This window comes from Castanea sativa, chromosome 3 (genome assembly GCF_040712315.1).
Source record: "Castanea sativa cultivar Marrone di Chiusa Pesio chromosome 3, ASM4071231v1".
Classification (NCBI taxonomy): Eukaryota; Viridiplantae; Streptophyta; class Magnoliopsida; order Fagales; family Fagaceae; genus Castanea; species Castanea sativa.
Window position 1 is genome coordinate 58,051,896 of NC_134015.1, and position 13,623 is coordinate 58,065,518.

At 34.2% G+C, this 13,623-nt stretch overlaps 1 protein-coding gene across 2 annotated transcripts; it reads left to right on the top strand.

Annotated features, from left to right (window-relative positions):
- LOC142627159 (cell division control protein 48 homolog B) lies at positions 1-7,750 on the top strand. Of its 2 annotated transcripts, none has more exons than XM_075800961.1 (12): positions 1-377; positions 490-534; positions 1,554-1,609; positions 1,781-1,930; positions 2,607-2,714; positions 3,393-3,492; positions 3,687-3,971; positions 4,051-4,220; positions 5,059-5,187; positions 6,304-6,391; positions 6,515-6,592; positions 7,060-7,750. In XM_075800961.1, exons 1-12 carry the CDS (start codon positions 225-227, stop codon positions 7,540-7,542), a joined length of 1,845 nt encoding a protein of 614 aa, XP_075657076.1. In that variant the 5' UTR covers positions 1-224; the 3' UTR covers positions 7,543-7,750. The 2 variants fall into 2 exon arrangements, with proteins under 2 accessions (XP_075657076.1, XP_075657077.1); XM_075800962.1 differs by having other exon boundaries at positions 2,610-2,714.
- The last annotated feature ends 5,873 nt before the right edge of the window (positions 7,751-13,623 follow it).

The window sequence follows — 13,623 nt, forward strand, 5'->3', positions numbered from 1 at the left end:
ATACAAACTGCGAACAGCTCGTGCTGCACAAAAGAAAACCAAAAACTTCGAACCCAGTTGGTGAGCCCACGAACCAGGCGGCGAAACCCACGAACCCAAGCTCGGATTGAACCCACGAACGTGTGTAATCCTCAGTCGAAGGTCATTTTCCCCTCTGTTTCTCTCTTTTTTTTTTTATTTGTGCAGAGCACACACAACACACACTGTTGTCTGTGTCGAATCAAATGGAAAGCGAAGGCAGCAACATCAACAACGAAAACAAGCAGTGGAGAGCGGAAGAAGCAATAGCAGGAAACGCTGAAGCCCTTCAAGCACTCAGAGAGCTCATCACTTTTCCTCTCTATTACTCTTCACAAGCTAAAAAACTCGGTCTCAAAGTAAATACTTACATACAAACAAACAAAGACTCTAACTTTATTTACCTTTTATTAATTAGTATTATGTTCTAGCTTTTGTTTTAGCCTAATTGCTTTCTGGGTTTGCTTCCAGTGGCCCAAAGGTTTGCTTCTCTATGGTCCACCAGGCACTGGAAAGGTATTTCTCTCTGCCAACTTATACATACATATATGCTTTAATGGGTTTTGTTTTGTTTAGACTTAAATATGTTCTGTTGTGAAATGGGATTCATTTAGCTAGGCCAAGGAATATATAGGTAATGAGTTGCTTTTGTGGGAATTTGTCAATGAAGTTTGAGGTATGTTTTTGGTCCTGGGCATGAGCATAAACCGCTTAGTCCGTCAGGGTGAATGACCTTGGATTACCCTGGTAACTAGTTCTGGCGGCTGGGGTTAGTTGCTCGTAGATTTTAATGGGTAGAGGCGAGTCTAAAGGACTCTTCTTTAAAAAGGTTCCCTACATTATAAAAAAAATAAAAAGGAATTTTGAGGAATGATTTCCATTTTTTTTTCCCCTATTAGTTTAGTGGCAGTGAAAAGATTTTATTTTGTGGCAAATGGAGTCCAATGGTGTGTGTGTGTTTTTTTTGGGTGGGGGGGGGGGGGTGGGCAGCGTATTTATTTTTAATTCAGCATTTTTTTTTGTTTAAAAAATGCAGTCTCAGGAAAGAAATGTTTGTGCACTTTTGATGAAACTGTTAATATCTTTGTACAATGTTGTGTTCTTGACAAGTGGGTATTGTAGGTTTGGGCAAGTTTTGATTTTTTCGATTGAGTAGTGGGAAGCTGGTTATACCCCGAAATTGTTGGTTCAAGTTTTGTTGGTTATGTTTGGTTCTCAAAAAGAAAACGAGAAACAAAGTGAAAATTTGTGCTACAATTTTTTTGGGTGAATTTTCTGTAACTCATTCTTTTGCACATTCAATGGAGGCTGACTCTTTGCAGGGAATGGTGAGGACAGGGTTCACATCTAAGTTGATGTTCTATATTTAGATTCTCTTTTTGCCTACATGTATGCTTATCTAGGTTTGTCTGTCTAATTCAAGTCTGAGTAGCTTATAGTTGGCGATGAGATGATGTCTTGGTTTGGTTTGCTTGTATTCGAAGTTATGAGATTAATTCCTCTTTATTTTCTTTTTATTTTTCTTGCTATCCTAGACAAGTTTGGTACGGGCAGTTGTTCAGGAATGTGGCGCACATTTAATCATTATCAGGTATGGGATCATCGCTTATTTGTATGTTCATTGCTTTAGATTTTAAAGACTCTGTTCTTTGTGTGGTGCTGAAGCCTTTGTTCTCTTAAAGGTTTATGGTTTCATGTCCTCCAGACTTTTTATTTGTTTCATCATTTTATGATTGATTTTATTCGTGGGTGTGTTCTGCAGTCCACACTCTGTTCATAGAGCACATGCTGGAGAAAGTGAGAAAGTTTTGCGGGAGGCATTTTCAGAGGCATCATCCCATGCAATGTTGGGCAAGCCATCAGTTATCTTTATCGATGAAATAGATGCACTCTGTCCTCGTCGTGATTTTAGGTATGTAGATGAGAACGTTGATGTGCTCGTTACCTCACCATTTGATGTATGGACTTTTGAACTGCACCTTCTATTAATATTTGTGGCAAAAAAATTAATAGCATAAGGAAATTGAGTACTTGAAGGTTATAAGGAGAGGAGACAAGAGGAAGATTCTTTTTTTTTTTTTTTTTTTATTTGTAAGTTGGGGCTTATGATGTAAGTGGGTTGAGGTGGGTATATGTTTATTGAAAAATATGGTATTAGGTAGTGTTGCAAATCAAGACTTTGTTAGGTTGGCTTCATTTGAGTTTCTGGCCCTTTGGAATTGGAATTATCATAGTTTCATTAGGCTCTAGTCAAGGGGGATGGTATTGTGAGTATCGTATCCTTGGTAATTGAACTGTGGATGGTGTTGATCATGAGCAATGAGATAAAATTTCTAGTGTCTTGTTGATTAAATTTCTAGTGGCCAAAAACTCAAGCTTTTCTGATCTCTATCTGCTCTTCAACACCTATCTTTTCAACTGTTCTGTGTGTGAACATGTGTGTTGACATTTGAGGCACGCTGCAGATATAATGCCATATGCTTTTTTCATTATTTGCCTATAAGGTGATGTGGAACATGGCATATAGCTGAACTGTGTCCCTGTGACGCTGATTGTAATAGCTGCACTAAGTGATTTTTCATATGCAGAAGGGAGCAAGATGTTCGTGTAGCCTCTCAACTGTTTACACTAATGGACTCCAGTAAACCTTCCTCAAATTCTGCACCACAAGTTGTCGTAGTTGCCTCCACCAACAGGTTATTGTCTCTCTCAGATCTATAGAGTTAGAGTTTCTGTTGCTCTATTTTCCTACAAACTTGATTAGTGTACATCTATAAGAGTTTCTTAAGAAATTTACTTTGTCAACATATTTTTCATTATTGGTTATTAACTTATAGAATATATTTGGAGTTGCTACAAATATATGATTTCAGGTTGCCTTAGCGCATTTTTCTGTAGCTTTCCTGCTCTAATTTTGTGATTTTTTTATTTTATCGTATCTTGATTGTAGCAATATCTTAAATTGAATTGTGTGAAAATTTTATAATTGGTTATTACCATTTGTTCTATGTCAAAGCTTATTCCAAAAGGCATATTGTGGGCAATGAGATGTTGTTTTGTAGTGATTTAGGGCCCGTTTGGTAGAGGAGTTTGAGTAATGTTGTTTGTAGTTTTTTGAAATACGTGTGGGTGAAAAAGTGTGTAGAAATGTGTGTAAGGTTGTTTAAAAACTGAAAATGTGTGTTAGAACCAATCTGCCAAACAGCCCCTTAAACTTTTGAGTCTACCTGATCTTCTACAGAACTTAAGGCAATTGAATTATACTATGAGTTCAATATCATATAATTTCCAGTTCCATTTCCTTTGTTTTGTATTTTGTACTGTTTGTATAAACCTTTAAATGTATTTTTAATATCTGATTTCTGTGTACGAAGAGTGGATGCAATTGATCCTGCACTAAGAAGATCAGGGCGCTTTGATGCTGAAGTTGAAGTTACTACACCTACTGAGGAGGAACGCCTTCAAATTCTCAAGGTTAGCATGAGTCTCTTAAATTTATGAGCCATCCTTGGGTCCATTATCCCATGACACTCATCAGTCTCCCAAAATGCTGCCAGTAGCGCTTCAAACTAATTTTAAATCTTTTAGCTAGTTTGATAGGAGGTTGGATAGTTAATTACACTATTATTGGCTGAAGGTTGGCATTATTTGTGTTAATTAATTTTCAGCTCTACACAAAGAAGGTTCCTTTAGATCCCAATGTTGACTTAAGGACCATAGCTGCATCTTGCAATGGCTATGTTGGGGCTGATTTGGAAGCTTTATGTCGTGAGGCTACCATAATTGCGGTCAAAAGGTCTTCTGATGCAAATGAAGATGTCGGTGTCCTTAGCTTAACAATTGAAGACTGGGAACATGCAAGATCCATAGTTGGGCCCAGCATAACAAGAGGTGTTACTGTGGAAATCCCAAAGGTGACTTGGGAAGATATTGGAGGACTAAAAGATTTGAAGGTTTGTAATATAAACTTCTCATTTTGCATTGAAAGCCTCATGGAACTCCTAAGGACACCTTTTTTTTATTCTTGGGCAGAAAAAGCTCCGGCAAGCTGTTGAGTGGCCTATTAAACATTCTGCTGCATTTTCAAGGCTGGGAATATCTCCTGTACGAGGAATTCTTCTCCATGGGCCTCCAGGATGCTCAAAAACCACCCTTGCTAAAGCTGCAGCTCATGCCGCCCAAGCTTCTTTTTTTTCCCTGAGGTTCGAACTTTTTGCTTGTCCCAACAACTGATATGTAGCTCATGCTGCATTTGTTGGATGTTATTATATGCTTAGCGTTGAAGTCCACCTGTTTTATGAATCACCTGCTATACGCACATCGAGATTACTCATCTGAAAATTAAAAAGAAGCATTTGAGACTGAAAGCTTCAAATTTAACTATCTGGTTTCTCAATCAAAGTGGTAGACAAAATAAATGTTTACCATCACAAAACAATCTTGAGATTAGCAAATGGCCTAGTCAATGAGTTGTACTGTCTGGAGATATTTTGGGTAGTAAACAGTGGCCAAGGAGACTGAATCAATAATGAACTAAGAGGTTAAAACAATCCCTCAATTTCTCTGAATCAAGCGTAGCACTTAACAGTAAAATCTGTGCAGAATTAGCTAATCTAGGGACTTGCATAAGAAGAGACCAACAAAGAAAAAAAATGAAGGATTTTCCTTATCTAATTTGAATAGTTCCTTGGGTTTCTTGCAATAACTATCAATAAAATAATCTTCTCCTGAGTTATCTAAAGCCCACATTTCAGCCAAAAAAAAAAAAAAATCAGCCTTCCTAAAGAACTAACAAGCTATTGGATGAGTTTTTTTTTTTCCTCCCTCAATTTGACAAAATGATATTTCCAATGGCAAAATGTTCTCTTTGGCACTCCCAAAATGACTATTTTTGTTATCTTCAAAAGACCCCTCCCTGACATTTGATCCCTTACCAGATTATGATTAGGTTTATGTCTGGCTTTGGCTTATGGTTATGAAAATCTTTATGTTCAACCTTTTAGATTTGTACGCCTTGGAAATTTATAAAGTATGAATCAGTGGTGCAGAATTGTATTCGATGTATGTTGGAGAGGGAGAAGCTTTGTTGCGGAACACATTTCAGAGAGCTCGCCTTGCAGCACCAAGCATAATATTCTTTGATGAGGCTGACGTTGTTGCCGCTAAACGGTTAGTTTGCTTGTGTTGTGTTGTTAATACATGCTAAATATTACTACCCTCCACGTGTTTTGACATTAGCATAGAACTATGTGGTGCATGCAAAAATATGTTTTGACACTAACCTCCACAAGCATGCCTATATAAAACTATGTGGTACATGCAAAGATATGTTTGCACAACTTAAGAATACATAATGTGAACTCAAGATTGTGGGGATGCAATACATGGAAGGATTGTGATGTAAGTGTTCACTTTCTGTTGGTTTCCACAGGTATCATGCTTGTCAATTTTTTTTGTTTCAATTCTAGTTGTAAAAATTTATATTGGATATTTTTGCAAAGGACGTGGGGATGGAATAAATTTTCTTTGCTAATTTTTTTTATAAATGAGTTCATTTTGTTTTTCATAATGCTTAAAATAAGACCATCTGTATTTCATCCTTTTGCATGAGATTTTTTTTTTTTTTTTAATATTAATCACTTACAGGAGGAAATTTCCGACAAATTTTCTAAAACCTTTTATTCTAAGGATTGATCTATGCACTTTCAAATGATGACAGCATGAAATCACTTTGATTGTGCGTCTTCCTACAACTCCTATGATTCAAGAAGGACAGCACATGTTAAATCCTTTCTATTATGTATGTGTTTTGCTGTTCTGGAAACTCAAAATGGTTGCTTGGTTATACAAGCCTGAACAATTAGGTGGTTGAATTGTGTTAGTTGGTCCAAAATTCCAACAACCAGGTTTTCTATAGAGAACCATGAACTATTTATCGCCATGCAGGATTAAGTCTGATATCAACTAGCCTGGTTTACTTGTTAACCAACTTGCCTTATAGTACATGTAACCTTAATTTGGCCTGTTTTCCTCAACACCCCCCCCCCCCCCCCCCAAAAACCTTATTAGTGTTCAATGTCACAAAACTATGATCTTGTGATGTATAAGTTCTGTTAAGATTTTTAATTAATGACTTAATCCGTTTTTTGGTGGTTTTTTGCACTGAGAGCTAGGTTATGTTCTTTCAATGGAAGGCGTTAGGATGGGATCCAAACACAATTAATAAACTTGTAGTTTTTTTTTTCTTCCTCTATATGATTATTATTACCTTTTTTTAAATGGCAGAGGTGGAAGTTCAAGCAGCAACATTACAGTTGGAGAGAGGCTTCTATCTACTTTACTAACTGAAATGGATGGTTTAGAAGAAGCTAAAGTAAGCATTCATTCCCAATAATTATTTTATTTTCCAGTTATCTTAAAATTTTCTGTAGGATAAAATGGAGAGAGCTTCTAGTTTCTTCCTCTAATTCATGTTTATGCTCATTTTCTTTTTAAGGGAATTCTTGTTTTGGCTGCTACAAATCGTCCTCACGCAATTGATGCTGCACTTATGCGCCCTGGACGCTTTGATCTGGTAAGAAAGTTTGTTCAATGTTTCCTTCATGTTCATAGTGAGTATTATACTTGTAAAGTTGGTCTCTCTCTAGGTAGTGCAAAGTTTGAGATTATGAACTTCAAAATAGAGGGTTAGTGAATCAGTTTGCATCCTCGTCATCTTGCATGATATAGCACTAAATTGCTTCAGATTCCTGAACTTTTTGTGGTACTCTTTTATGTATGATATACTGTTCCAATTATAGTTATAGTCTAGTGTGGGAAACAAGTATTGGTCTTTTTGTGGTTTTCCCTTGTAATTTTTCTGGTTTGCTTTGTGCTCTTTTTGCTTAAGCAGTTTTTTTTTTCAATATACATCTTTCTTATATAAAAAAAAAAGTATTGGCTTGTTTAGTGTCCTGTTGTTAAATATTTTAGTTTTTTTGGGTCTTAGGCAAGAGTCTTTTTTGACTTCTGTCAGTTATTTATTTATTAATGAAATTGTAGGTTCTATATGTACCACTACCTGATCTAGAAGGTCGGTATGAGATACTTCGTGTACATACACGTAATATGAAAATAGGACCGGATGTTGATCTTAGAAGAATAGCAGAGGATACCCAACTTTTCACAGGAGCTGAACTGGAGGGTCTGTGTAGGGAAGCTGGAATTGTTGCTTTGAGGGAAGACATTACTGCTACTGTTGTGTGTGATCGGCATTTCCAGATTGTTAAGGGTTCTTTGAAACCCGCATTAACAAGGGCAGAAATTGATTCATATGCATCATTTATGAAAAACCCTTCTGTAAAACGCACTGGCGAGTTTGTATCTAGTGTCAAGAATGATAGCAAGCACAACAAAGAATCATTGGGTCCATTATCTACTCTTAAAGTTGGTGTTGTAAGCTTTATCTTACTTGCTGCTGCTGCTGCTGCTAAATATTTTCTCACTAGTACAGATCAAACCCTACTTGAACTAGCTACTACCTGAAGAATTTGCTGGAGATGTTTGCTATTTTTTTTGTTATAATTAGCGTTTTCCCCTCCCTAATTCCAGAGCTTAATGTCACTACAAATTTATAAATTTAAATGTGTATCTCCAAAGATTTTTGAGAGGTCTTAACTGAAAGTGACCTCTTATGTATTTTGGCTTCCCAGTGTAATGTTGAGGGTTATCTTAAAAAATAAATATACATAAACTCATACGGCTTGTAAAAAGTTTTAAATCTTTTTTGGGGGGCTTAAACACTATACACCCTTTTGAGATTGCATCTAAATTGGTCTTTCAACTATGAAAACTTATAATTTACACGTTCGAATATTACAATAATATTAATGTGGTCTATCAACATTAGTTAGAATTTTGTTTTTAACTCATACACATGATGTTGCTTTGGACAAAAAATGGCATTGTTTTAGTCAGGCTAGACTGTAACAAAAGTTGCACATTAACATCGTTGTAATAATTGGGGCATATTAGAGCGACTAGACTGATTTAGATTTGACTCCGAACTTGAAGATTGTAAAGTGTATTTTAAGCATTTAGCCATGTTTTTTTCATTTGCATTGGTTTACATTTTAAGTTCCAAAAGATGGTCATTCATATTGATTTTCGGATTAGTGTTCTCATAGAAGCAGTTAGTATCAATGTTAGCAAAAAAAGAAGTTAATATCCGTGTGGTTTGTTAGCTCATCTACTAAGTTCAACAACCTACTGGTATATATTAATATACACGTAATTGGACAAATAACAATCTAGCTGACTTGGAGTTGAGTTGATTGATTTGCTAATTGCTATCTTTGCCAATATTTTGTGGGCTTGGGCTATCCTCCGAGTGAAAACGTTTGCTGGAAATACATATTTGTATCTTTGATAAGCTAGAATGGAATTGCCAACTTTCTTTTTTTTTTTTTTTTTAGAGTTTCAACCTATGACGTTTGTTCCTGATAATAGCTCTTATTATCATATCAAAATATCAATCGGTTTTAGGTGTAGGCGGGAGATTGAACCATCAAATCTCTTATTGTAGGTGGTCTCCTTTTCACCACATTTATGATTACACACACACACACACGCGCGCACAAGAATTCTCCTTTTTAGATTGGACTTTATGTGGTTCAAAAATACCCCTAAAAATATATCTCAAACTCCACTTAAAATGCCTACAAAATAGAATATTCTTCTACTCATCTATGTCTTCAAAACAAATTTATCCAAAATTTGAAATAAATAAATAAATATGAAAATTATGACACTAGACCAAAAAAAAAAAAGCGTTTTACATGATGTAACCGCCCTCTACCTTTAAGCCAGCCAACCAACCCCCCTTACTCTTAAGACTAACAAACAGCCACTTTCTACACACCAAACAGCCCGCCACTATTTCTAACCTCTTAGGGTAGCCAGCTAGCCCCTTATTTTGACTTCTTAGATCTGCCATTTATCCTCATTAATTTTAGTTTTGACTTATGTTGTGATAGTCTGCCTAGATGTAACTATTTGCTAGCTTATTCTCTAGTACCAAATTCGAACACACACACACACACACAATTTGAAACATAGTATTTATTGTTGCTACACTTCTCTTGAGACACATCAGCGATCACATCATTCACATATTCCAACCATTTCTCCCTTATTTTTTATTCTTCTTCTTAATTAATTTGTACCTTACTATTGCATTTCCTCTGACCTTTTCCCCTCCATTTCATTTCTCCACTACTCTCAACCTTAATGTCATTCGTCCTCGATCCCTTCCTCTTCATTTTATTTTGGCTCTTTTTATCTCCAACCTCATACAATAAATTTTATTGTTAAATTTTATCCTATTGCATTATAAAGATTGCATAGGAATATAATGTTATTCTATTACATAACATGACTTTCATAATTCGGTGTTTATGAGTCATGACTATATCTTTATTTTGACTCTTCTTTTTCTCATATTATTTTCTATAAATTTGCTATTCCCTCTCATATTCTCTCCTGAAAAAATGTAATTATAAAAAATGTAATTATTCTCTCCCTCTCTCTCTCTCTCTTTCTCTCTCTCTCTCTCTCTTGTGCAACTCTACTTTAGATTGACGAATTATTGGGTCTTTTATAACACTATTTTGGGTTAATACAATTGGCGGTGTGTTTTATTGAGTTATCCATCACAAGTCTTGTCTCTCCCTCTTGTAACTTTTGTTTGATTTTTATTTGACTAATATTTAGTTATTTTGGAAGTGAGAATTTGAATTTATATCAAAATAAAATCTTTGTTGTGTATTTAAATGTGCCTGTCAACTATTTGAGTAATATAAAATGTAAGCATTATAAAAAAGTTATCAAGTAATGTAAGATTAAGGAAGAATTTTATCAAGTGTAATTTAATCTTAACAATTTATAATATATTAACTATGCATCAAAGACTCTTCAACAATATATATATATATATATATATATATATTTGAAATTGTAGATCAACAATTCCATAGTCAAAATTTAGTTTTTGAGAATAATCATGTTATACACAAAAACTGCTAAATTTTTCACATCTCACTCCCATAACATTTGAGAAAGTACTAAATTCACCACAACACAAAAACACAAGAGAAGCTATATGAAAAAATAGGTGAATCATTTGATGCCAAGATACTTTTCCTTTTAAGAATTTAAAGGGTGTACACAATTATATATATGGGTATTTTGAACATTAACTCTCCTCATAACAAGCAACACTAAGTTACGAGTATTTGAGCCATCTAAAATAAATTACTATTGCTTTGTGAAATGAAATTTTAAATAGGATAGCGTCATTTACATATTTAAATCTCTAACATTTAAATCTTAATCATAAAATGGAAATAATTTATTCCTTTTAATATAGAGAGGATCTTGATTCACAAATAACAAATGTATGGGTCATGCATGGTGGACAAACCCAAACAATTTCTGTCTACTTTTATAGACAAAAGCGTTGCATTAGTTATCACTTAGATTCAAGAGTCAAAATCTTCTGTCACATTTTTTCTGCTCCACTCTATACTCTACCAATAAAAACTTGCCACGTGTTCACCAATAATATAAAAGCTGCTTGAATAGTTCATTGCAACTCACGTGCGACCCTACTAAGCATCGACAGTAACACAAGAAGACAATAAAAAACAACCAGGTTTTGGAGCTTCTGTTCTGTGATTGGAAAGTTTCTCATGCACTTCCAAGTTCCAACAGCAAAAAGCTAATCAAGAGATTTTTCTGGGAAAGAAATAATTTGCAATTGGAACTTCAATATTAATGTACTTTCATACTTTTTGTACGCCTATTGAGGTGACCTTTCATGCGGAAAACGTGACTTATTTTTAAGTATTTTTTGAAAATAACTTTGTCTCAACTGCCCGTTAATTTTTAAAGCAAGGACAGTCTTAGAAGGGGCCAGGAGACCGGCCCCCTGGCCCAAAGGAAAAAAAGTTAGGTCCCCTGGCCCAAGAAAAAAAAATGTTTATATATATATTTTATTTCTAGCCTCACTCTTCTAAAAACTTATACCCTCCCTTCTAATTAGCTTATCTCAACTAGCAACTACCCAATTCAAAAACTTAACGAAACAAAATTTAAAAATAAAAAATAAAAAATCCAAGTCAGTCCAATATTAAAGTATTAGCATTAGGTGTTTTATATGCTAAATATTTAGAATTTAGAACACCAAATACCAAAAACACTATTGTACCATTTGTACGAGATATTTCAAATATTATATTAAAGTAACAAAAGTAAGTTTTGGTTTATAAAAATAAATTGTTTTTGCAACAATTAATGCTCTTAAGAAACAATATTATTTTGTGTTTTTTTTTCTTTATTAGTAGATGATTGCATCTTAATGTATTAAGAAACAATGATTTTGTGTATTGGTATTGGTTGATAGTTTGATAGTACTATATGATTACTTATTTGAATTTTTTTTTCTTCTTATACTTCGGTTGCCTAGCTTGAAATCCGAAGTTTGCCCATGTGTAAAAAGAATCCTAAGTTTTTTAGTGGTTTTTGACGTACATTAGCTAGTGAGACCAATTGTCCTTTTTATAGGTGACTTAGATAGCTATTGTACATAAATTAAGGCGATTATTACCTTAATTATAACGTTTTTTGTCTTGATGAGAGTTTAAGACATTTGATGGTCGTTATTGAATGTGTTGAGTGGTTATCTTTGATAGCCTACTAATGATACAAGGTTGTCCATATTAATGGACGACCTTAATGATTTTTCTGGATTCATCAAATAGCATTTAGATGTGTCAAGAATTAATGCATGAAATCTTTTTTTTTTGGTTGAGAAACACACACACACACACACACACACACATAGGGGAAGGGGATGAGATAAGGGAATACATTCACACGCCAACACCAAAACTGTATGCGACAGTTAGTGTCGTGGAGCAAGTGATAAACCCCTTCTCAATATCACACCTTACCGATATAGGACGACTCAACAATAATGAGTATCTTTTTTTTTTTTTTTGAGACACTAATTGCCGCATGCAGTTTTGGTGTTGGCGTGTGAGTGTATTCCCTTATCTCATCCCCCTTCCCCTATATATATAATGCATGAAATCTTGAGTGTGCACGGCATCAAATATCATAAGAAATTCAAGTACATAATTAGAAACAAATGTGCATCATAGACAAGCCAGAAAAAAATTATCCACACGCTACTCTTGTGTCGAAAATCAAAAGCATTGGATTTTTATTATCACACGGTTCTAGTTAATTCAACTAGTTAAAATTTTTAAAGATTTGAAGTTCATATTCTACTTACACCAAAAAAAATTGATATTTTGATCTAATTAAAAAAAGTAATTATAAGAGCGGATCTTATTAATTAAAATTCTTTCCTTATCTAAAGTAAAAATAGAAATAAATAAACCACATGGTTTGGTCAATTTTTACTTTTTACATATATTCAAAACCGTGTAAAGGCTCTTTGAATAATTCATTGCAACTTAATTACGTGTAAGCCTACTATGCACCGTCCACAATACAAATGACCGTTTAAAAATGCCTCCCTTCCCACGGGAAAGGAACAGTGGGATATTTCATTACTGAATTTTTAGTTTTTACATGGAAAGTACAGAGAAAGAGCATTATAATGATTTCCATTTAATAAAGAGGGTCACAAATTTTTTCACAATTTTATCACAATTTTTTGCTACGTGACAACTTGTACTCACATGCACAAGAGTCGATGCACTTTTAAAAATTAATCTTGTTTGGTGTAGATAAATTGTAAGCACAAGCCATATACACGGATTATGTTCGAATTGAATCTCATTATTTTGATATCCATAAAAAAATTGGATGAACCCAATCAGGGGCGGAGGGAGGGGGGGGGCGAGGGGGGGCACCTGCCCCCCCTGAAATTTCAATGGTTTTGACTATGAAATACCATATTTGCCCCCCCCCCTACAAAAAAAAAAAAAAAAAAAAACTCAATTAAGTCACGTTACTTTTCCTTTCTAGCTTTTTTTTTTTTTTTTTTTTTTTTTTTTGACAGAAGTGATAAAGCCTTTCCTGCTTTCCTAGTAGTAGTAGACTTCTACCCCTAGAAGGAGTACAATTCTAATGATCTCTATAACAACTTTGCTACACCTACCCAGATTAGAAGTCAGTAGAACTCTGTAAAAAAAAAGTATATATAATGCAAACAAGGCACGCCTTCCACCACAACGAAAAAATTTCTTTTCAATCCAGTTTCTTTCTTTGGATCTCAGAGTTGCTGTGCAGTTTTTAAAAGCATTCAAGTTGGGTTTTTAAGTTACATTCAAATATTTATAGGTATGCATACTCTTAATACTTTTGCTTTGATTTATTATTATTTTTTTTAAAGAATCAAATTATATGTTTAAACTGTTTATATTTAGATGGATCTCTTAATTTGACTATTCTTAACCATAAATTTATAATTCAAATTATATGTTTAAACTATTTGTATTTATAATGATCTCCTCATTTGATTATTCTTAATCATAGATTGTAATTTTTTTTTCTTTATTTTAATGATATGACATATATTTGTAGTTAATTGAGATT

What these genes read in the sequence shown, in the direction of transcription:
- LOC142627159 (XM_075800961.1), top strand. Translation starts at nt 225, where the DNA reads ATGGAAAGCGAAGGCAGCAACATCAACAACGAAAACAAGCAGTGGAGA. An exon ending in GCACATTTAATCATTATCAG is followed by an intron (nt 1,610 to 1,780) that starts GTATGGGATCAT and finishes TGTGTTCTGCAG; the next exon opens with TCCACACTCTGTTCATAGAG. An exon ending in GTAGTTGCCTCCACCAACAG is followed by an intron (nt 2,715 to 3,392) that starts GTTATTGTCTCT and finishes CTGTGTACGAAG; the next exon opens with AGTGGATGCAATTGATCCTG.